Here is a 24,308-nt window from a genome sequence, read left to right on the forward strand (position 1 = left end):
TGCACAACAGACTTTCCATTAGAGGGCCTGGTGAGCGGGAGCATGGACAAGAGCCAGGACTTTTCCTGGGAGAGGAGAGTGTGGCACATAGCTCAGATGTGGAAAAACCACCATGGTGACTGTGGCTTCCCTCACTTTGCAGCCTGGAGGAGGTGGGGGCAGGACCAAAACACATTTGAAGTGAATGGACAGGGGAGAGAAGTAAAGAGACAGGGGGGAGAAGTAAAGAGAAAATCTTGCATGTGTTTCACTGAATTAAGATGGGGGAGTGGAGGTTGGTAGTGGTGGCGAGGGCTGAGCCGAAACTCACACCAGGACAGAGCCGAAACTTAGCAGGCTTATTGCATGCATGACACTGAAATAGAGCTGAGAACCAGTTTGCGGCCTACCTGGTGGTTTCCATTCTCTGGTCTATATTTTTAATGGAGATAGGTAGTAGGGCCATGCAAAGCTTCAGTCCCCGATTTGATTTAGCAGAGATTTGGCCTAATTTAGCAGCCGAATCTCTGAATCTGAATCAAATTGAGGACCTTTTAAATCTTTCTGAATCAAATTGGAACCCTCCGAATTGATTTGGAGATAGACCCAGATTTAAATGTTTTTTCTACATACCTCAAGGTACCAGGCAGCTCGTGAATGCTGCAATGCTGGGGCAAATGGCAGGGGTGACAAGTAGGTGTGCATGCGGGTGCACGTGCACCCCAAGCATGGTGGTGCACCCCCTGCAAAAAGGTGTCACTGACATAGTTGGCGGCACTTGTGGGGGGTCCGCAATTCTTGTTGACCACTGCTGCTGGTGGCTGGTTGCTGACCCTTGATTAGTGCTCACCACTCTCCCCCCCTCCCCTGGCGTCTCTGGGAGCTCCCCCGCTTACTGCCACCACCTTGCCCCCCCAGCCACCAGGGGTATGTGTCATTCATGGCTAATGGAGCGTCCTGCAGGAGCACGGGGGGCTCCCCAGCGCGCTCGGCAGTTGACCCGGAAGTGGACCACAAGCACTTCTGGGTCTGCCAGGGGGCCCCCCTATGCCCCCCAGCTTGGCGACTGGTGCCTCCTGTGTCCAGGGGTGAGGGGGCACCTGGGGTCCCCCCATGGCTGATCTCTGAATCGGCATCAAATCTTCAGATTCAGCCAAATCAAATCAGAGACAGTGATCCAAATCAACGAATCAAATCACTGTCCCCACTTAAGGCCGAACCTGAATCGGATAGGGTCCACTCTGCACACCCCTAATAGGTAGTAGGATTGCTATTGTTTGCATGGGGGTGCTAAAGGAAGCAGCAAACTGGTGAACTGCACCTGGGTGCTCAGAGTGGTCAGGGTATGCTGCAGCTGCATCCACTCGGGGCAAGAGGGGGTTTGGCTTGGGGCCATCACCACCCACTTTGGCAATAGAGTTCAGGAGGGTTGAAAGTTTGCCTACGGAACAAAGGCAGACAAGGTTCTTTGGGTAAATCCAATATATTTTATTAGATCAACTAAAGTATGGAACAAAGGAGTGGAAAGGGCTGGGATTGGTACATGCTAGGATGTTGTAGGAACAAAAATGGAACAGTTTATCTTATTGGAGGAGACTAACAATACCCAGGAATGACTTAGATAAAATGGATCAAAAGATACCTCCCACCAGAAGTGGCATAAGTAAAATGGTTAGAGCAGCTGTTTCCAACATGGTGCCCACAGGTACTGTGGTGCCCCCTGAGGTTTATTCAGGTGCCCACATGCATTTTCACAAGCAGTAAAAATCATTATTCCAACAAAAAATGCTGTTATAAATTGGTGCCCGTTGCTTTTTCTTTTAAATTCCAATGTGCCCTTGGGCACGTAAATGTTGGGAACCCCTGGGTTATAGGGTACTTAACATGAATTAACATCCTTTAATGGGAGAATGCTCCCATTGTAAGCATCTTTATGACAGTTTAAAAGGTAACCTGTAACACTGACCTGAGTCTCTGGTCTATGTTGCTTTTAATTATATTTTAGAAAGTTCTAACACAAAATAAGATTATGTTACAACAGCTTAATAATTCATTAGAGCATCATCATTCTATACAGAAGTTTAGGATAAACTGAGGGTCCTGGCTGTGTTGGAGAAGGGGAAAATGGAAGGGAAGGATGAGGTAAAAAAAAATCTCTCAGTATTGGTGGGCATCCTGCTTCTAGTGCCTTTTGCAAACAGATTGGAGTGATACTCTACCCTCACATATTGAGCAACCACTAGAATCATCTAGCCAAGTACAATGAAAACAAACTTGAGAAACTGGCCTCCTAAAAGCTCACTCCTACACACAAGGAAAATTTCTGGGGAAAACCTGGACCCACATAAGTTACGGGGAGTTTTGCGCATACAGATGTTAGAGTTTGGACTTCACCCTAAATCAAACATATTAAATATTCTAAAATATTTAGGCATAGCTTAGCTTGAAGATGAAAGCAAAAAAGACCAGGTTAGTAATTTAAAAGATACTAGGTGAAAGTATTTAACTTTATGTCTCCTAACAACGCGCATCATGTCCTCACATACAAATAGGATTATGTCAGTGAGCAAAGTTGAGAAACCAAATTCTACTACTTAATAGTTTATTATCAGTGACTGGATGTTTGAATTAATTTACTTGACAGGACAACTTAAAGAGGATCCATAACTGGCCTGGAGAAGACAAGGAAAAAAGAAAGAAAAGTGCACACACAAAAGGCACAACCCAAACAAAAAACAAAAAACAAACAAACAAAAAAACAAAACAAACAAACAAAAAAACTTACAGGCCTTTCTATTAAATCAATGCAAGGCTGTAGATCCAGTCCAAAATCAATGAAGTTCCATTCTATACCCTCTCGCTGGTACTCTTCCTGTTCCAGGATGAACATGGTGTGGTTGAACAACTGCTGCAACTTCTCATTGGTATAGTTGATACAGAGTTGCTCAAAAGAGTTCAGCTACAAAATATTTAGTGCATGAGTCAAATAATTCAATAGCAGGGTTTTTCATCATTACATACATTGAAAGAAATGTTCACAGAGTAAAAATCTCATTCTATTATAGTTTCCTTCAATTTCATAAGAAGTTTGCTAGGTGTAAAATTATTCAATAATAGTTCAAATCACTGGCAAAATACTGTTACCATCATCACCTGTAGTGGACAGAAGACTGCTATGCAACAGGAACAACCCCCCCCCCCCCCAAAAAAAACCTGCTACCAAAAAATAGATGGTTATTCACGGGTAGACACACTTCAAGAATAGAAATTGTGGCTTCTCAGTTTTTGCCATGATAAGCTAGAGTAGCCGCAACCTTTACATTTCCTAAAACTAATTAAAAACTTCATGAAGTCTTTGTTGCATCTTGCAAGTAATCATTTTACTGCTGTCAGTCAAATCAAATTATTGCAAGTGCTTTAGAGGGAAACTAGTATGTAAAGATATACATTATTTCCTAATAGTTTGCTTTATGATATACCTCAAAGATCTCAAATCCAGCAATATCCAGAATACCAATAAAAGATGCTCCCTGTCGTTTGGTCCTATCCAGAGCTTTATTAATTCGGTGAACAAGCCAGCGGAAGAGACGTTCATAGGTGGCTTTTGCCAAGGCTTCCACTGCAAAATCTGCCTGGAAGTCAAAATATATTACACATTTATTACAATAAATAAGAATATATTGGAATAAATCATATTATAATAACATATATTCAAGAGTTTAAAATCGTACTAAACATCAAAATAACAGAGAGATGTTTTCACAAGTAACTGTTCAAAAGAACTTAAAAAAGTGTAATACAGTCAATTCCACTGAACTAAGAAAACAAACAGCACAGATTTTCATTTGGTTAGCAATGAAAAAAATTAATTTTTAAGCAACATATTAGGTGTTCTGAAAATGTGATACTTACAATTGTATGAGAATCAAGACTAGCAGGAGGTAAAAGATTTTTCTTGTATTCTATACATTCTTTGGTTTTGCCAAACAAAACTATTTAATACAATAATTTGTTTAAAGAGGAACTAGAATGATCATGACGAACTTTAAGCAGCTTTCAGTGAATTTAAATGAAATGTAGCTTTACTTTATTTCTATACACTACAAATCTCACAACTTACTTGTTCTTTAGTTTGGGCTTTCTGAACATAGTCTCTGCCAACTTTAATGCGTGGTGTAAGTATAGCCCGGGTAAACTCCATTACATTCATTCCCAGGAGGTGGCAGAGTTTCTGCGCAACTGAAGTTAAAAAAAACCCAAAAACAAACAGAAACAAGAAAAAGAAGAAAAGAAAATGCTAAGATACTTGAATATTCAAATTGCCACAGCAACTAGTTAGAATATTAAGGCAAAAGGCTCTTGAACTTGTGACTGGCTTAATTATTTTTATTAAAAACTCAAAATAGTCTTATTATATACAAGGCTGATTGTTGTTAAATTATAGCTTATACCTGTAAGGAGCCTGTGTGTAGACACAGACCCCTAGCTTTCCATTACAATTCATTTGTCTTTTGTTATAGAATGCCAGATGTTACTAGCTTAAGAAAATGGGTAGGAGCCTCACATTTTAGCAAGTGACAGACTCAATACTACTAAGGCTTCCTATAATGCACTGCTGCATTTCAATGCAGGCAAGTATGTCAATGGATTGCTATGGATATTTATGACTATGCTGCATCACACCATGCAGAACATTTTCCATCTGTGGGGCTCCTGGAGGGGCTGGAACTCGGGGGCATGGCTAGCAGGGGCAGCACCTACCACCACCACCAAAATCCTAGGTACAGAGCTCTGTTGGGTATACATTTCAGCAGTGGCAGGTGAGTAAATGGCTGTATTAACCTATGTGGCACTGCTGCCACTGATCTGGATGTGGTCCATATGGACACGCAAGTTTGACACCCCTGGTTTAAAGTATCTGATACAGAACAATACGAAAGGCAGACTATTAAGTAAATAGGCTATGGACCTTTTCTGGTTTGGCAACACCTCTACTATTTTTTACTCTTTCTTTCTATATGCATATTCTTTCCTAATTGAATTTACTATTAATAACATAGGCATTTGGACTTGACTATCAGATTCATTTTTGAGGTTAAGATATTCTTAGCTTTAGAGCTAAGTATTTTTCTCAAGTTTCCCAAGCCTCCCAAGTAAAATATCTAGTATGATAATGATAACAACAACAGCCTCTCTTTATTTTCTCCAATATGATATTTAACAAAACAACTGATTTTCTCTTCTACAAAGTGGGAAACTGTTTGTTCTGGAACAGGTGTTAGAAAGTTAGTACACATAAATTACTACCTGCATTTTATTAGTATTGAACATACTGTAATCTGCCTTCAAAGCTCCAGGTTCCATATACTGGTTATACTGCTAACAAAGTTCTAGTGCTGATTACCAGAATTTGGAGAGGCATCTTATTTTGCTCACGTAAGAGGCATAGTTTTCTTATCCTATTAGTGACTGCAAGTACACAATTTCTCTCTCACCCCTTAGGCTAACCTCATTTAACCCTGCAGAGTGCACAGCTCTCCTGTCCACGGTAGTTAAATGCCTCTGGAGACAGACCTCCATGCAGGAAGCAGGAGACTCTCCATCCAATTTAATAGGAAATTCAAACTCGTGCTAAATAAAATGTCCAGCTGCTTAGAATCCTCTCCCCCTTTGACAACATAGGCTGTTTATGCATGAAGAGGATCACTAACAGTTAAAGCACTTGCTCCAGACACCCTCTCTCTCTGAGCTCCCCACCCCCGACCAGCTTCAAGGTGCTTGGACCTATGCCTCCTATGCCTTAGCATACTGGATGCTTGCGAGCATGCCTCCTATGCCTCCAGCACGCTGGACTTACATCTCCTCACAAGCGTTCATAGCTGGGGCATAGCATCTCCCACCCTCTTTCTCTTGAAGCTGGCACTGGGCAGCCAATAGCTAGAGAGTTATGGGGCCAGAAGGAATACAAGCAGAGACGAAGCCCAAGGAAGAGGGTCCTTTCCTGCCCTTGAAGATTGGGAGCTCTGAGTTCTGGCTCTTGCTCCTAAGGATGTTTATGAATTTTAACCAAATGCATCACGGACATTGACTTATAGCCGAACTCATGTAGTTATAATCCAGAGTAATGCCATGACTTACATTTTAGTAATAGGGAAATGACCTAGCTCCATGGAGTTGCAGCAATGCAAGCTAGGGGGTGGGGGCTAAGGGGGATGACTTGCTTACACTGCACAGAGCATTCCAAAAATGAAACACCAATCCTCAGCATGCCCAACTCCACCCTCTGGTATAAACTGGGTGTTGCGGCAAGACGTATCACAGAAGAAAGTGGGACAGTGAACAAGAGTTAGCTGGTATCCCATGCAGCAGCAAGGTAGACTAGCCACAGAATACTGGAAAAGGCTGAATCATGTACACATGTGGGTTTATCTCCAACAAGGAAAGTCAGGGACCTTGAGGTTTGCTACTAGTAATCCATCAGGCTCTCTCTTCCTCCCCAGACACACACTCTTCCCTGTTAAGGATTCTGGGTAATATCTTCCAACAAGTTGTTCCTGTAATGAGGACTGCCATTGGAAGGTTTTCCAAAAAGTCCAGTCTGGGCTTCTATTTCAGCCAATGAGGAGAGCCCTCCTTCTTGTGTACAGTATCATGTGATGAAGCCTGCTTTCTGCAACTGGTACCATTTAGGCAGTTTGCCCAATGTAATGCAAAAAATACACAGATTGTGGAGACAAGGCCTCAGTCCCCCTTGTCAGACCAGTATGTACCTTCCTGAGCCAGTCAGTCAGGCTCCCTCTTGCCTGTTTTCCATGTTTCCAAGTTGCTTTCCCTCTTGGCTGGCCAGAGAGCTAGCCTCCACAGGAAGGAGTTTTTGGTTCTGTCTGGTCTATAGCCATCTCAGAGGGATGCAAATATAAGATCTGGGTCTCTCTCTCACCTCTGACTTAAGACATCTGTGGCTTTATGGCTCCCTCTGTGTTACAAGTACTGTACAATTAATTGTGTAATTGTGCATTTACCTTGAGACCAGCTACACCTGCAAAGTAGCTATTACATGACAAAAAGCTCCAACCAGCTAAAAAGTTAGCCAATGTGTACCAAGTTTACAGATGGTCAAAAATGTGTACTAATTTTACAGATGGTTGCAATTGAGCTTTCATTTGCACATGTAATAGGGTCTCCTCTGCAGCTGGGAGCCTGAGTGCTGACAGACAGGGATGTACCATGCCTAGCATGAAACCCCCGAGGCCTAGGAAACGTGGCTACCATAATCCCCAAGGTTCGGTGCTGCGTGAAACCTCTGGGCTCTCACGGGGTTCTTGGGACTGGCTGTGCTTCATCTGTAGACAGGAATGAGGCACCCTGCAGCTGACAGGGCTCTGTGTGAGGCACAGCCAGGACCCAGAACCCATCAACTGCAGGGATTCTCAGTCCCAGCTGTGCCCTCAAAGGGGGCTCCCAGCCATGGGTGCCTGCTCTTTGCTGATGCAGGGAGAGCCCAGGATTGGGCTCCCCTTACACTGGCAATAAGGTGTAATTGGATCCAATGTGTAATCCCACAATCATATCTCCTGCCATCCATGTGTGCCATGGCAGGAAGTGCAATTGTGTGGATCATGCATTAGATCCAATCATGTCTTTACTTGCACACGCAGAGAGTCTGGAAATTATTTCTGCTTACTGTCCAAATGGAAAAGCTTCCCGTTTGCTTAAAAACAAAATTCTGCTCTTTCAGATTTGGAATATTACCCCTGAAGTACCTCTCTGATGAACTAAAATTGCAATGTGCCTAGATTAATCTGTGAAATAATCAAGGGGGTAGAGAAAAATAAGTGCATCTTTAAGGGCAGAGCCATCCCTAGGTGTGTGGGGGGCCTGGGGCATAAAAGCCTGTGTAGGCGGGGGGATTGGCAAGTGGCTGGAGCGCAAACCTGGTGGCACATGGCAGCCGTGTGTAGTGGTAGCACCCTTGGTGGGGCCTGTACAGCACTGTCTGCAGGGACCCCAAGGAACAGCTCTGTTTAAAGACAATTACGTAATATTATGTTGTGTCCATTTATAGGAGGTTTTTGGTGCCTGTTTAATTGTGTTTAGCTAGACTTTTTCAACCTAATAGGAATTTACATAGAAGGTACTGTGACAAATCATAACTGTTTATAATTTAAACCCAGAAACATAAGAACAACTTTGTTCTATTGTGTATGCCAATTGTGTCTGCATTGAAATATTTTTTATTTGGATACTGTGGAAAGATACATGCCAAACATCTGACTTAAAATTATTTTAAATACAAAAATTATTTGCTTTATAAATCAAGTTTTGAAATCTTAACTACAAAAGATAATTATTAACTCACAACATCATTAATATGGAGCAGAGTGCCTAACTAAATACAGTTCCACTGAAATCCAGCCTTTCCTAACACAAGGGGCCAGTAAGTTTTAGGTACTGAGATCTTGTAGTCACAGCTGTTTAGAGTGTCTAAACAGCTTAGTTTAATGTTTTATTTATTCATTTAAAGAAAAGGGAAGGGAAAAAAAGATTCCAAAGCTATCTTTGGACATGAAAACAACCAAAATTCACTGAAGTTTAGGTGAGTCTTAAATTATTTTCAGATGAAGCCTTCCATAACAGGATTTAGAAGGCTAGAACCCCAGCACTAGACTGAAACACTATGAGGGACTAGTCTCCATAATTAAGCAGCTCTCCCAATACCAAACTAACTAACCTTTAAAGCATTCACTGATACAGTAAATGCTAGGTCACACTGCCCTGCCATTTCAGAAATCAGATATTCTAAATACAGTGTTTAATTTCAGACACGTCACAAAGGAAATTCTGTATAGATTCAGGATTCTGGCATCTGGCAACATAACCAATGTCAAGAGTCAAAGTAAATAAAGCAATTTAAACGCACACTTTTCTCCTGGTGTTTAAGTCTTTGCTGATAAGCAATTAATGAAGCTACAAGTACAATACTTGCTCAGAATTTAGAAGGAACGTAAAACTTTTGGTGTCTGCTGACAGAGTTTTAATTTCTGTACAAATGAAGACGACAGCAGAGAATAATAGAGTTTTAAGAGCTTCCTTATACTGTTATATTCATGACCTCTCCCTGGCAGTGAACTTTACAGAAGCTCAGAAAACTGTACTTGTACTCTGATGCATGATGAATACATTTTAGTCATAAAAATAACAACTTGTCATACAACACATAAGAGGCCCCTAAATACAGCCAATTTACCTGTATTTTCTGGCATAGAAGCCTGATCAGTATTCCTCTCCTTCTTGAAGGAAATATTACCAAATTGCAGTACTGAGGACACCACTTTCAGCATTGCTGTGTCAAAAGACAAACAAACAACACAGCAGTTGACAGAATAAGGGTCATCTTAACCAAACACTCTCATATACATACTTCCCACCCATATTTTCAGCATGCATATAAGCTCAGGAAAAAAAAAAGAATTAAAGTAAGGCAAAAGGTAAAGAAATGTTTACCAGAGACTCTTGATGCATTCAAGCTAGATCAGCTAAGTCTGTCAACACTTTTCATTTGGTTTATAGATACCTTCACACAAAAAGCAAAAACCAAGTGGCTTCTGGAAATCACAAGAGTTTAATAACTTACATAAGATCTCTTCATGGGAAAAGCCCATTATGTGCATGGCTTCCATAGTCTCCTGAAAGTTATCCTTGTCTTGCTGCCCAGGAATGGGGATGTAGCCATTGGATAAAAATCTGTAATTGTTAAATCCTTCTAGCAGCAAGTCAGCTGTAGTGGTGGAAAAATTAAATCCAAGATAAAAGCTTTGCACATGTTTATTTTTCATTTAGTTTAGTTTTCTTTACAAAAAAATAGAATACCATTTTATTCAGTTAATGAATCAGCATTTAAATAAGATGATTATAGGCCATTATACCAACTCAGCAGTTCATTTTTCTCCAACTCTAGACCAATGATTCTCAAATCAGGGTGCCGAGAGAACTTTAAGGGTGCTGCAGAGTGCTACACAAAGGTGTATAATCATGATTCAAAGGATACACCCAGAGATTTCAGGTAGAAAAGCCAGTGTTGGAAATATACTGACTTGTTGTGGTCTTTAAGAGTTCTCTGCAACAGAAGAATTCCTCTAATTTTTGTGCGTGGAAAAATAAGAGCAAACTAAGAGCTGCCAATCTGAGAGTTCTAACAAGACATGACTTGAGTCCAAAAGGGTTGAAAACTATGTTCTAGTCATAAGATAAGAGTTCTAAGATATGTAGCCAACTTCACTATCTTTTTAATATTAAGAAGATGCAGTTACTTCCAACTGGATTTATAACTACCTGGATTAGGTCTTTGCACTGGATAACTACATGCTTTCCTGTTTATGTGTTACTGCATTATTGTTAAGATCCTCTAAAGCAGGCCTTAACATGCATGTTCCTTCTACCCATGTGTGATGGCCATCCAAGTAAAAACTGGCTAAACCACTGGCTTCTCTAACATTAAGGGGGGGGGGAAATCAGGTTTTCAAAAGTGCATTTCCATATATAACTGTGAATCTCTGAGGGTATAAATAAATATTGCCATTATGCCACAAGAACAACCTTTAGGGTGGCACAAAGGGAGAGCAAATAGACATCTATACAATTTGCTGTACCATAAAATGCCCAAATTGGTGGCTGTGACAGCTTCTGCTGCCTTATTGCAGTAAATACTTGTTAACTTTATGGCACAAGAGCTTTGGCAGTCCTTGGCTGCTCCTGCTCACCAGCTGCCTTCGGCAGGTGTGCCCAGGGTTTGAGGGCCCCAAAGCTGCACACCCTGGGAATGCCTGACTGACTTTTCTCCCAGCAAATCACTAGGACACATCTCTGTAAGCCAGGAAACCCTGGCTTTCTCCACTAACAGAGGCTTTCCACAAAGATTCATCTCTGCAAATGGGGAATGTCGCCTACTGTCCTACAGGAGGAATGAGTGAGACGACTGGTGCTGTGCATGTTGCCCAATGAAGTGGATCAGCTGCGCCTGATCAGCTTATGCTTTAAAATTGTAAGCAAACTGAATCAAAAAAGAACCTTCATGTGTTGATAAATGCTCTAGTAGATGCTAGTCTGCACACACACAACTAAAAATATTGGCCCACTTTTACGTTAATCTTGACTGATTTAAAATGCCAAGATCAGCCATTGCTCAAAAGCAGTACATCTTCAAGTAGTTATCATCAGGGGTGTATGAAACGGGCCATGTTCAATTCAGATCCAGCCTGAATTGAGGGACAGTTATTCTATTTAGCTGAATCCAAATCTGAAGAGTCGATGCTGATTCGGAGCATCAGCGATTTGGCCATAGACAGTTTTAAATGGTTTTCCTACATACTTCAAGGTACCAGGTGGCTCATGAATGCTGAGATGCTGGGGTGGATGGAGCATCCCACAGGAGTGTGGGGGGCTCCCCCACATGCTCTGCGGTGGACCTGGAAGTGGACCAGAAGTGATTCTGGCCTGCTTCCAGGTCCACCGCCAAGCGCGTTGGGGACCCTCTTGTGCTTCTGTGGGATGCTCCATCTGCCCCAGCATCTCAGCATTCATGAGCCACCTGGTATCTTGAGGTATGTAGAAAGAACATTTAAAGCCGTGTCTATATCCGAATCATTGAATCTCTCTGAATTGATTTGGAGGGTTCCAATTTTATTTGGAGAGCTTAAATGGTCTCCTGATTTGATTTGGAGATCTGGCTGCCAAACTGGGCTGAATTGAATCAGTGACCGAAGCTTTGCACAGCCCTAGTTATTATACCATGCAATGGTAATTCTTAGTTAATAAGGGATGGAGTTATTCACCATAACCACTCCTCTGGAAAGTTAGTGTGAATGTTTAGGTAGTATGTGAAAACTACATCAATTAAACAGAGGAAGAGAGAGGATTCACTGTCAACAGCAGCTGATGATAACTCTTGGAATAAGTACCACACTAAAATGTTTTTCCTTGGCCTTTCATTGCGTTTTGACCAATGGCTTGGAATTCTGCCCAGTATGCATCTGGCTGTTGCTACCAATATGCTTTGTCACTGGCCACCTGCAGACACTTTAGTTTCAGTTCCTGGCTAGGAGTTAGTGGACCGACTGAATGATCTACAAAGCCTTATATAGCCTGCACTGGTCCAGAACTTGTGATGTGGAAGTTGAATGGAAAATACCCTGCACATGCAACAAATTATCTGAACAATAAATCTCCTGCAGTATAACAATAAATGAATGATCAAATGAATAAAATGAATGAGTGAATAAATGAGTGAAAACAGCTGTCCTTTTTTCACTCCATCAGACCTTTATTTTTTCAAGCCCATGACACAGCTCATACTTCACTCAGTTCTTTCTGAACTTACTAGTTTTAGAGTTTGCACAGTGAAGTTACAAAATGGGGTTTGTGACTTACACTTCAGATGTTCTCCTGCCCCTGCTAGCAGCTGATAGAAGATATGAAACGTTCTTTCATCTTTGGCTTGACGAACAGCACGAGATTTTTCCAACAAGTCTGATCATATGCAGTTAAGGAACTTGCACTTCGCACCTTTATATGACAGGTTCAAAAGCTGTGCCTCAAAATAAATGATGTAATTTAATAGCAACGGTAGTGTGTAGATGAAACAAGGGGCGTGTGTGCACAATACTTTAAAGTGGGCTAAATGCTTTTGCACTGCTTTAATGGTGTCTGTGTTTGCATGCCTCAGCAGTGTATTCCTCATTAAATTCCAGCCGCTGTAGAAAATTTGGTGGTGTAATGCACCTTAAATGACTTGGGGCGCAGCAAACAAACTCCTCCGAGGAATTTTAGTTTGCTACCCCTACAGCCGTGGAGCGAAGCACTGGGCTCTGTGCAGATCTGTGGCTCTGCAGGAAGCCCTGCAGGCAGCCTGGCAGCAATCTGGAAAGCAGACTCTGCCCAAGAAAAGCAGTGTGCCTGATTTCCCGGCCACCCCAGAGCCTGCCTGCCCAAGCTGTGCGGGGGCCCAGTGCTTCCCTCCGCAGCTGCGGTGCCCCCTGGGACCACCAGACCTGGATGCCCATGGGCGGGTGCCTGTGGGGGGGGCCCTGCTGCTGCTGCGGAGGGAAGCACTAGCCCCTCTACAGCCCAGGGACCACTCCGCCCACCAGCAGCTCGCTCTCCCCGCCCTGCCGCCCGAGAGGCAGGTAAGTCAGCAGGGTGTGTGCATGACACAGGGGGGTTAAAAAAAAAAAAGACCCTAAAATTGAAGCAGTGTTTTTAAAAACCCACTGCTTCAATGTAGGGCCCTTGTTTCGTCTACACATACCCAAAAGTGTTAGAGAGAGGTTTGTTTGGTGCTTGTCAACAAAAAGAAAGCTGTTATGCTTTATAGCAGAGATCCTCTTGCGAGGCCTATAACTGGTTTTTTAAGATGCCTATATAACTAACCCCACCTGCAACTCTAGTAGCAACTAGGGTCTGCAAGTGAATTATTGAATATACAATGAATACACAACTGCAAGACAGATCTGTTGTTTAAGGCAGTACCTTTTCATGAATTTACGTTTCAGAATAAGGAAATCATTTATATATGCTGCATCCTTAGAACAGTCAGAAAATCCAGTAGTTTTTAGTAAGTACCATACTTACTCAATTCTGAGACAAATTTAAATCAACTCACCAACAATTAGACTTTAGACATGGAAAATTCTAAAATTTAGTTTTCCTGGTCTAGAATCTAATTGTTGAGGGGGAAGGGGGGATCATCTTAAATTCAAAGTCATCTTAGAATCAATTAAATATGGTATTAATTGTGATGTTCTGAGTAGCACTTCTTGACAAAAAAGATAAGTTATTTTCCTATTTTCCAACAAAAATATATTATAGATCAATGGAAGCATTCACTCTGATGCCTTACATATTGTTGTGTTCGCTAAACGTTAATTTTTACAAATGAGTTAATTTTGCATTGCATCCAATTGGAGTCTGAGACACAAAGCCATAAATAAACACAGAAAAGGCTAAGTTGCTTCAAATTTTCACAGATGTCATACTGCTGAAGTAGGATACAAGTCTCGATGTTGGCCCCAACAATATAACCAGTAACATCAAAGTTAATTCTGATGAACTTGCCCTGCAAAGGAAACAGGTTGGTTTCCTGAAATTGCCATCATCTATATCAAAGCATATTCCTACTTAAAAATGCAATTTGTTACAATTCAGTCTTAAAATGATTAATATGCATTTGGTATAGATTACAAAGCAACAAGATACCACTTATGCACAGTTATATTCCTTTAAGAACATTAAACAGTTATAAAATCAGATGTACTGTAAAATAAAACAATATCTTTTTCTGGTAAAAAGTAATTCGAGGTTCATGTGGATTCCAATGTCATTTAAGTTTTCAGATAGATGAAAGGCACACAAGTGTTTTGAGACCAGCTGGAAATACACTTTTCTGAAGTAAATTCTTTGTCTACCTCCTTTCAGCTTCAACATTAAAACCATTAGGAAAGACTGGGGGTGGGGGGCAGAGAAGGGGAAAAGAAAAAACAAAAAGCAAGCAAGCAGCTTAAGCAAAATCCTAGCATACAGGTAGCAAGAGTTAACTTTCCCATGTGGCTGATAATGTCGCCTATAAATGCTGTGTACATGCGCACACCCAGGAGTGCAGACCGGCCGCTTGGAGAGCAGTGTCAGGCTGGTAAGTTGGGGGGGGCCGCAGATTGAGGCCCCCGCAGTGAGGAGGGAAGTAGGGCTGGGGCAGGGGTAGGCACTGCCCAGCCAGGGTGGGGTATGGGATGGAGCAGCAAGTGGCTTGTTTGGGGGTGTGGGCAGCTCCCAGCCGCTGTGCACACCCCCAGGGGAGACATGGGGAGCACATGCCCTCCAAATCTGTGTGTGGGGCGAGGGCGGGCTGCCTGCTTGGGGCCAGGGACAGTACCGGGCTCTTCCTGGTGGAGGAGGGGCTGGGCTGGGGCTTCACTCAGGGCAGGTAGAGGTGGCAGCAGCAGCCCTAAGAGAGGGGCTATGCAGGGGCAACAGCATGGCTCCCCTCCCAGCACTGACACTGCCTGCCCCAAGCACAGCCCTGGCCCAGCCACTGGGAAGAGCTTGGTGCTGCCCCTGGCTCCAAGCAGGCAGCCTGCCCTCGCCCCACACACAACCCCAGCCCCACTCCCTCCCTCACCACAGGGGCCTCGATTACTTTCCCAGTCCACACATCCTTCTGTCATCCTGAGAAGAGGAAGTCTCAAGCATACCACTATTCTTTTCTCTCTCACAAAGCAGCCAGTTGCAGCACTGTGCACACATGCATGCGGAGAGTGAAGAGCACTGCAGTTAGGGATGCCTAAAGAACCAGCAAGACCCATGTCTCAGAATACTTGGTGTCTGCACATAACTTTGAATCATTTAGAGTGACCCAATGTAAAAAACAAACCACTGTGCCCTTAGTTAAATCATTTAAATAGTACCCATTAGTCAGAAGCTAATAGGCACTATAAAAAATGTGAGTTTGGTCATTTTTAGCCTCAGTATTTAGAGCAATCATTGGTATTCAACTCTCATGTAGATATAAGCTTTATCATGTGAAAGTTTCACTGCCCAGTAATTCTACTTCAAGACTTTCATCAAAGCTATGTGACATGGATACTTGACTGTTTGGAGTGGTTTCGAGAATAATTACTACCAAACAGCTGTTACAGGACAGCAACTTCTGCTGTCGCTAAACTTCATTCATGTATCTGAAGTAAGAGGTTCTCTATTCCTACTATTACTTTGACAAAGACACTGGATAGCTCAAAGTGTCACATTTGGCATGCACTTACCAGGAGCCAATAGGCAGGGTTTGTCCCTTGGCACTGCTTGTGGGCTTACAAGAGAAACAGGGGTGACAAGCTCTTTCTGACCTGAGGGGTAAGTTGTTGAGTTTTCAGTTCTAAGGAAAAACTCTCTCTAGGAGGGTAAAGCACTGGAACAGGGTACCCAGAGAGGTTGTGGAAACTCCATCCTTAGAGGTTTTTAAGGCCTATCTAAACAAAGCCTTGGCTGGGATGATCTAGTTGGGGATGGTCCTGCTTTGAGCAGGGCTTTGGACTAGACATCCTGAGAGGATGCTCATGATTCAAAAAGTGCCAAGGACTCTATTGCCTTGTCTTTTTTCCCCCCGCTTTCCATTGGCACTTTTTGAATCACGAGCATCCTTGCCTTGCTTGTTCAATAAAAGCCATCTTAATCACAGAAAGTTAGCATTCAAAAGGGACCTTGGGAGGTCATCTAGTTGTAGCAAAATACAAATGTGGTGTCACCAGCAGAGTTTACAATGGAACACTTCTAATACCAGTGATCTCAGACATTAGAGGGTCTGACACCTCTAGAAATCTTCATCTGAAAGAGGGGGAAAAAACAACTAAGTTGCATGCTATATAACCTTGCACCTTTGAGACATTAGGCACACAACAGAAAACATGCCTGCAATGGGTTGTTCTTAAATTTCATACTTGCACATTACCTTTAGGAGAACATCATCATAGTTATAAAATGTTAAGATCATATAACCTACTCATAAAGTTTTCAAGCTTAGTCCTTTCATTCATTTAATGTCCTTCTACTCTGTAAATCACATTTTATAGTGATTTACAGTCCTGGTCATTTAGAATTTTGTATTTATCTCTGTTATGGTAGTTATGTTTCACACAGACTCAAAACCACTTTAATCTTCACCTGTTACCACAAAGAATTTTTTGTTTGTTTTCCCCTACTGAACTCCGTGGCAAACAAAGGGTACTTGTAAAGGAAACAATAATGAAAGTGGCTTAAAGACTTCACCTAAGAACACCTTTCTCCGAGGATAAGGAGAAGCGGTTACTAAAGTCTGAAAGTGTTTCAGTTGGTGCTATTTGTTTGATATGTATAACTCATTTCAATAAAAGCTGTTTAAACAACAAAGCTATACAGACAATATTAAAATAACCCTATTGGAGAAAAAAAGACAGACATCAACAGGATTAGAAGACATTAGTTAACAGAAGTAAATCTTAAATGTTTTGAAAGGAAGGCTGCAAGCCTAGCTCAGATTTCCTTAGTATACAGGTTTAACAACACATGTCTTTCTTAATAAAGTTCAAGTGAAGTTTATTGCTCTTACAGAATTAGCCATATATGAAGCGTCAAAACTTATTTGGTCAAGCTTCTCTGGCATTCATTTTTAGGTGTGTTAAGCTTCTACAGTTTTCACTGATGGAGCAGCAGTATGGTCTCCCAGTATACGGTGACCCCAGCCAGATGCCTATCCAGCCTTCTCTTAAAGACCCCCAAGGTAAGGAAGAGTACCACCTCTCTTGGAAGCCCATTCCAAATTATGGCCACCCTTACCGTGAAGAAGTTTTTCCTGAAGTCTAGCCTAAATCTGCTTTCTGTCTGTTTGCAACCATTGTTCCTTGTTATCCCAAGGTGCACCCTGGTGAACAGAGCATCTCTGATGCCTTGCTGCGCCCCTCTAATGAATTTGTAGGCAGCCACAACATCACCTCTCAGCCTTCTCCTGCGGCGGCTGAAGAGGTCCAGGTCCCTCAGTCTCTCCTCAGGGCTTGGCCTGTAAACTCTTAACCATACAAGTGGCCCTTCTCTGGACCCTCTCGAGGTTATCCACATCCTTCTTAAAGTACGCCACCCAAAACTGGACACAGTACTCCAACTGCAGTCTGACCAATGCTGCATAGAAGGAAAGAACATCCTGCCCTCTCCCCCACCGGTTTGTCAGGCTGGGCAGAGCAGCTCTGTGGGCTGGATATGCTCTAGGGGCTGCACGTTTGACACCTTTTGCAGAGGCAATGAAAAGTTGTTTGAACTTAATTCTTACTTGATACAAAATTTCAATTGACTTCATAGGACACACGGATAGAAGAATCTTCTATGCACTCTGCAAAATGTTGTTTACCTTAGCAAAAATGCAGCTACTAAAAACTGCATCCAATACAGTTTGGGGTGGTAATATTAAAACTACAACATAGGTATCTTTAAATCTAGGCAATTGTAAGAAAAAATAATTCAAAGTAACCATCCATATCTTGAAATATCCCTACTTATTTTTTAAAAAAATATAGCAGTGGTATAGAAATATCTACATAAACAGGAAGCAGTGGTTGAGCATACACTGATTTAAAAATAAAAAATTCTCAGACTGCCAGAGTACTCCATGCATTTGGCAAAACAAGAAATCAGCTCTCCAAACTTTCAGGTCAAGTGACCTTAATTCAACCTAATAGTAAACACAACATTCAACAAATGTGTGCAATTTATTTTGATTGTGTCCCTTGAAGACCCTGGGACTCTAACCTTAGTTGTTACAAGAGTTAAGTTAATAAGAGTTCTCTCTCCTCTCCTCGCAACCTAAATTAGAAGGTCTGTGATGCATGGTGAAGGCGAGATGATCATTGGTTGTTACTCAATAGATCTGAACTCTGGTTTGTAACAAGAAAACCAAATTGTGAAAAAGGCTCTCAGGGGAAAGTTTAATATAAAATGGTTAGTGTTATGAGCACAACTGTCAGATTTTGTACTGATGAACATAGGGGTTGGCTATTTAAGCAACTGTTCACTTAACACCACACCAAGGGTAAGGACAAATGAATCATTTAACTGCTTGTAATTTACCCTATCTTTGACCCTGAATGAAGCAAAATTAAAGTTGCAGTGGTTTTGCAATATTTGAATGGTTGCATAGTGCTAGAGTAAGTTCCATTACAACTGCTTGTATCTGCATTTGCTCATACTGATACAACTGTTACATCTATCTATACTCCAAGACAGCATTTCCCAACCAGTGCCCCGTGGAAGTTTGGGCTGGAGCCACACTCCCTGCCTGCTGCAGACACACAGATGGAGGGGCATAGCTCCAGCCAGTGATTTGCATCCACGCGCTATGTTCAGCTGCAGCACTGCCCCCCCATGCCCAGCTGCTTGCCACCCCCTCACCCCGACTCCCGCTCTGCATTTGGCTGGTGTGCCGCGCGCGGGATGGGAGAGGCCCAGTAAGTGTGCTGCTGGAACCAAAAGGTTGGGAAATGCTGCCCCAAGATAGCTTTAAGTGCCCTGATATATCAATATTCTATACAGTCTAAAACTTGAAAGTTTTAATATGCCACTTTAAATTGAATCCAAGGAGGAACAGAATGAAGGAAAGTTTCTAATGCCAATAAGGTAAATGCTCCTTAATGAAAAAAGAAAATAAAGATGTATTGTCGTGAAACTGTGTTTAAAACATCAAAACTTACAAAACGGGAAGAGTTGTCATTTTTTACAGTCTTAGCATTCCCAAAGGATTCCAGGATAGGGTTTGCCTGCAGAAGCTGACGTTCCAGCTCCCCCTAAAAAGAACCACACAAAAAGAAAAGCAAACTGATATTAATACAATTTGTATATTAATGTTTTCCCAGATTCCACTTTCTTTCTGAACATTTCACCCCAGCAGTAACAATGACAAAAACTATAAAAGAAGTCTTGTTTCCCCCCCCATTCCTAAATCCATTGACACTTTTCACTGGATTGGTGAAGGCTATGTTTACTGCACGTAAGAGTGGTAGAAAATGAGTGGGCTAATATACTGATCATAGAAAGGTGAATTCTAGTTTAGGGCTAATGAAGTAGGCACAGAATCCAAAGTAAACACCATTCATTAGTTTTGCAGAAAACGTTGAAGTAATTAATTTCTGGATATCAGGGGAGGTTATCCAGTATGCTGAAACTTCAACAGTTTTTATCTACTATATCTAACCAGGTACCCACAGGACAACTATTTTACCATGTACTGTCCAGCAGCTGGGTATAGACAACACACTTGTAGTGTACCAAAACAGCAGAAGGGCAGTTGATTAATGCTGCATGGCAAAACTGTCTTCAGATTCCCAAAGCTGAATCAACATAATAAAGTGTGTTTGTTTATGACTTTTTAAAAAAAAGCTTCATTAAGCATAAGACTGGGTTCAAAAATCAACGTGAAGAATCATCTTAGTAGAACTGCAGAAGGACTTCTACAATGTCTGTGCATTCGAAGTTCTGGCCAGTATGCCAAGGTCTGTGCTGCATTCATGAGCCCATGTAGGTTGTAAGTATGTAGGAAAACGTGATACTGCTTCCTTGCCCTAAAAGATGACAAGGAAAGTTGAATTGTGTCTCTGGAATGTGACTACAAAAATTAAAAGTTTGGTGTTCCAAAGTCTGCTTTTTCCAATCATTATTTCTCAGTTACACCAAATGGACAAATAACTTCGACTGAACAGGTAACAAAAGGGAGGCCTGTCAACCTCTGCACACCATCAATGATTTACTATAGCTCACTGATTGGTGTTCAAGGTTAGATACTTTAAGTCACAATATAGTTTCAGGTTTGTTTAAAACCAACTCCAGCTCTCGTCCTGTGAACTGACCTCAATTAGTTTGCTCCAAATCTGATCCACTTCAAAATATATTTCCTATCAAAATATCCCTATTCTAAAACCAAAAAAGTAGTCTCATAACATCACTGAACTTTTACACAGGTCCTACACAGGACTGTTTAAACACGAATAGAGAGGGCTTTAAATAAACAAGTTTTAGGTCTGCACTAACATTATAGAATACCATTTTTATTTATTTATTTTACAGAGAAAGTTGGCAAAATTGTACAAAGTTAAATGCTTGTTCAGAATTTAGAATCTACACAAGGTAACAGACAACATCTTGCATCCTACATCTTGTCAGTCTTCATTAGGTGCTAACCAGAAAACAAAGGAATTCTGTTACAATTCTGTACTTATTTTACAATAGACTACATCACGTTCAACAAATAAAGTAAGCCAACACCTTCTGTAATAGGCTTCACAGAAGTTAATGCCTACTGAGGCTCAGTTATATTTCAAATTCTAGTTCTCAGACTAGAAAACAAGACAAAAGCATTGGCTAAATATTATTGTGTGGACACAGGAAAGACAGGTACCTAGACCCATACTATGGACAATTTAAAGCAATCATTCAATCTCATTAAACTCAAGATAACCCCTGGAAAATGCCAGCACTTGGCTTTCACTCATTTTATGAGTGCAGAAAAATCATAAAATCAATTCTTCTGTTGCAAAGAATTCAGAAAGACAACAACAGGTCAGAGAATTTTTGTTACTATGAATTCCTATTTGTAGTCTCTGGATTGAATCTTGCAAATCATGAGTAGGTGTTTGTATACCCAGTGATAATACTGTAGTTTAAGAACAAAATTAAAGTAATTTGTTGTCCCATAAAACTTGCAGTGGAAGTGAGGAGGGAGGACAACAAGAAAAAAAAAATCAGTCTAGCAATCTATTAAATAGTTGTGTGTACATTATTACATTAAAGAAAATGAAATGAGTCAGAAAACTCAGACTTCTACTCCAGTATTTTTAAATTATTTAAAAAAATACATATTTAGTAATTTTAGCCTGGAGACCAAGTTATCAAAACTACCAGATGGAAGTAATTATCCTATTCTGAAGCATTCAAAAGAGGTTTTAGTGTTAAAAAGGTAAGTTTGGCCTGGTTCCCCTACTTCTATAGTTAGATGGATCTTGGAAAAAGCAGCATAAACATATTGTGAAGTGAAGTCATGCAATAATTCATGCAGATCAATACAGCAATGTTAGAGCAATGACAAGAGATATTGTCTCTGTTCTAAGAAAACCAGCAACCCAGTGATTTGGTTCATTGTAAAATCCAGCTGAGAGACAGGGGAAACTATATGCTACTCACATACAACAGGGATCCACTCTGTAGTTCAAAATGACATTGAAACAAAATGTTAATGATTATGATTATGTAGTATCAACACGTCTGGATTAGGATGCAAGAGGTTTCTACTGATGCATTTACAATGTTAATACAATTTGGCAGTTTTTAAATCTTACATACACAGTAACCATGAATCAATTTTAGGTTTTGTAGCAGAGAAATACTTGGGTACAAGACATAAGCAATTCTTAAATTCTGAAAGGGGAAGTAAGGCACTTTTGAAAGCTTTATTCTGGTCACCAAAACAGAGATGAGATTTTCTTAATTAAAACAGAGATTGGAGTGTATATTTTGCAAAGCAAGCTGCAGCACTTACCTATGCCTTCTGCATAAAACTATCCTACTCATAACCTTCTATCCCCCAATAACATTTTATTTCTGTATCTCAAAATAATGGATCACAATCTACTAAAAGATAAGCCCACTGACAGCTCCATAGTGTACTACAATGTCCTTAGGAGAAAGGTAAGAACTGAGTATGTGTCTACCCCTCCCATCCTCCTTTCTAGAAAAGCAGAGAGCATAGTCTCCATAACTCCAGCCAGCCTGAGAAACTAGAGTTGTTTAAGCCTTCTGAGGATGTTTATCCAGGAGGCTGGACGGAACAGCCACTGGGATGCTAGTCCAGGCTACAAAGCAATTTTTTTTTTTTTTGCATTTTAGACAAAATGTTGATTCTCAACTCAGCATTGTGAAGAATGCTGTAGCAACGCACTACCTGAGAAGCCATAAAAGCTTTGGGTCTAGAAGGATCTTCATCATCAACTCAGGTAAAATTGTCATAAATTTAATTTGAATAATTTGTTCAGCACCTCACTTAATACTGACATGGCACTTTGCTTTAAAATCTGAGCAGTACATTCACCAAGTACACACACAAGCTGGTTATTTAAAGTTGGTGGTAAAGATGAAGTTTATGCTTCTGAAGAGAGATGCCAAGTTCTATTCTTGAGCATCACAATCACGCTTGATAACTTTTGTTTACCAGTTAGTAATTTTGTACAAACCACCAATACATTTCACTAATAGTACTTTTTAATACAAGTACTGTTATTACTAAATATCCATAGAATTTTATCATCAGTACATACTTTACAGACTACCACATTTTATACTGATTTTTAAACTGACAGTTGATCTAATCATTCAGTAGACAGAAAAAAACAAAACTTAAGCCATATAATCTTAGAAGCATAAAGAAAGAAAAACAACAACAACAACAACAACAACACTTGCCTGATGTTTCACGGGTTTAGGTGATTCTGGCTGTTCATTGCAAACAAACAAATGCATATATGTTAGCAAGCGTTTTCCAGCTGCAAGTTACACCTCATATATTGTTTAAATCAGCATGGTTTTTGTTCAGCCAAGCACACTGTTCATGGAAAAGGTTTCAATCAATTCCTGTAGCTAGAAAGAGCTGTTTTGCCTCATTTTATGTGAGAATTTATGATTTTTCAAATACTAGATGAATGCATCAATACTAGATCAGGATTGCATCACAGCTACTGTTTTTCTGTCGTACAATAGTGTAGCAGAGGCAAGCATTCAATTAGTTGATCTGCAAGTAACTTTTTTTTAGTAAAACCTTCCAAGCAACAGTAATTAGAAGTTGGACATGGCATTGTCTTATACAGCCAGTGGCCAAATGCCCCATGGCCTGCACCTGGGCAGTATTATGTTCTCTTCTCCTCTCAACTGCTGCACCAGAGCCCCTTCCCACCCTCCCACTGCCCACTATACCATGCAGCCCCCTCAGCTCCCCTGGCTATTCCAGGGTGGGGGAAGCCTAGAGATCCTGGCTGCTTGTTGCAGCTGGAGTGATTGGGGGGGGGGGGCTTGGGCTTGGTCACCAGAGGTGCTTCTGTACAGCTTACATGCCACTTGATTCTAAAAATGACTAACCTTGTCCTAAGAAATACTAAGGTTGTGGTGGTTTGAACACTTACATTTTGTATTAGGCATTGCAGCATACTCTGGTTCTCTTTTTATAAACTAAAAAGCAGGCCTTTCTAAACAATAATGCAATGACCCCAGGGGATGGGGCTGCATGCTGGCAGAAAGTGTCAGGCCAAACTGCTTCAGAGCTGGAAAATGTAAATCAGCTTTCCCCCCCACCGCAGCCTTGAAGTTTTTACAGGGAAAAATGAATCCCATTTTCCCAGCAAGTTCTAGTACTGTGCAAGGGCCTGTTCATAAAAGCCTTATTCATGACAACACAAGAGCCTGCAAGTTCAGACCCTAAAGACAGGAGATCCAAAGGGACCATTTTCATCTCATAAGACTGCCCTCTAGCACAACAGAACTTTTTACAAAGTTCAATCAGCAAAATGCATGCATAAGACTTTCAGCACTTCGGAAAAAATATTTCACAGAGAGAAAAACATATGGGTTTTTAGAGATGTTCTTAAATCAAGAGAGCAGACCATGTCTGCTGATTCAACTTGAGGTTCAGACTTAGTCATCAGAGAGTCCCACTAAAGTGCATCATGATGCAATAGCTGCAGCATGCTCTAGCCCAGTGGTGCTCAACTTTTCTTCGGGGGGGGGGG

General features: G+C 41.2%; 1 protein-coding gene across 7 annotated transcripts in view; it reads right to left on the reverse strand.

Annotated features, from left to right (window-relative positions):
• MYH10 (myosin heavy chain 10) overlaps nt 1-24,308 on the reverse strand; it is a 148,946-nt gene that overhangs the window by 52,874 nt on the left and 71,764 nt on the right. For 5 of the 7 annotated variants that reach the window (XM_019501971.1, XM_019501978.1, XM_019502001.1 and 2 more), the window contains 10 exons: nt 22,993-23,022; nt 21,718-21,735; nt 19,236-19,328; nt 14,026-14,089; nt 12,406-12,504; nt 9,614-9,757; nt 9,227-9,322; nt 4,100-4,218; nt 3,459-3,611; nt 2,765-2,938 (listed from right to left, as the gene is read on the reverse strand). In XM_019501971.1, the coding sequence (XP_019357516.1) occupies nt 2,765-2,938; nt 3,459-3,611; nt 4,100-4,218; nt 9,227-9,322; nt 9,614-9,757; nt 12,406-12,504; nt 14,026-14,089; nt 19,236-19,328; nt 21,718-21,735; nt 22,993-23,022 (990 nt within the window). The remainder of the gene's footprint in view (nt 1-2,764; nt 2,939-3,458; nt 3,612-4,099; nt 4,219-9,226; nt 9,323-9,613; nt 9,758-12,405; nt 12,505-14,025; nt 14,090-19,235; nt 19,329-21,717; nt 21,736-22,992; nt 23,023-24,308) is intronic. The other 2 variants (XM_019502010.1, XM_019502017.1) reach the window with 2 other exon arrangements.

This window comes from Gavialis gangeticus, unplaced genomic scaffold (genome assembly GCF_001723915.1).
Source record: "Gavialis gangeticus isolate Ggan-Ray unplaced genomic scaffold, GavGan_comp1, whole genome shotgun sequence".
NCBI classification, from domain to species: Eukaryota; Metazoa; Chordata; order Crocodylia; family Gavialidae; genus Gavialis; species Gavialis gangeticus.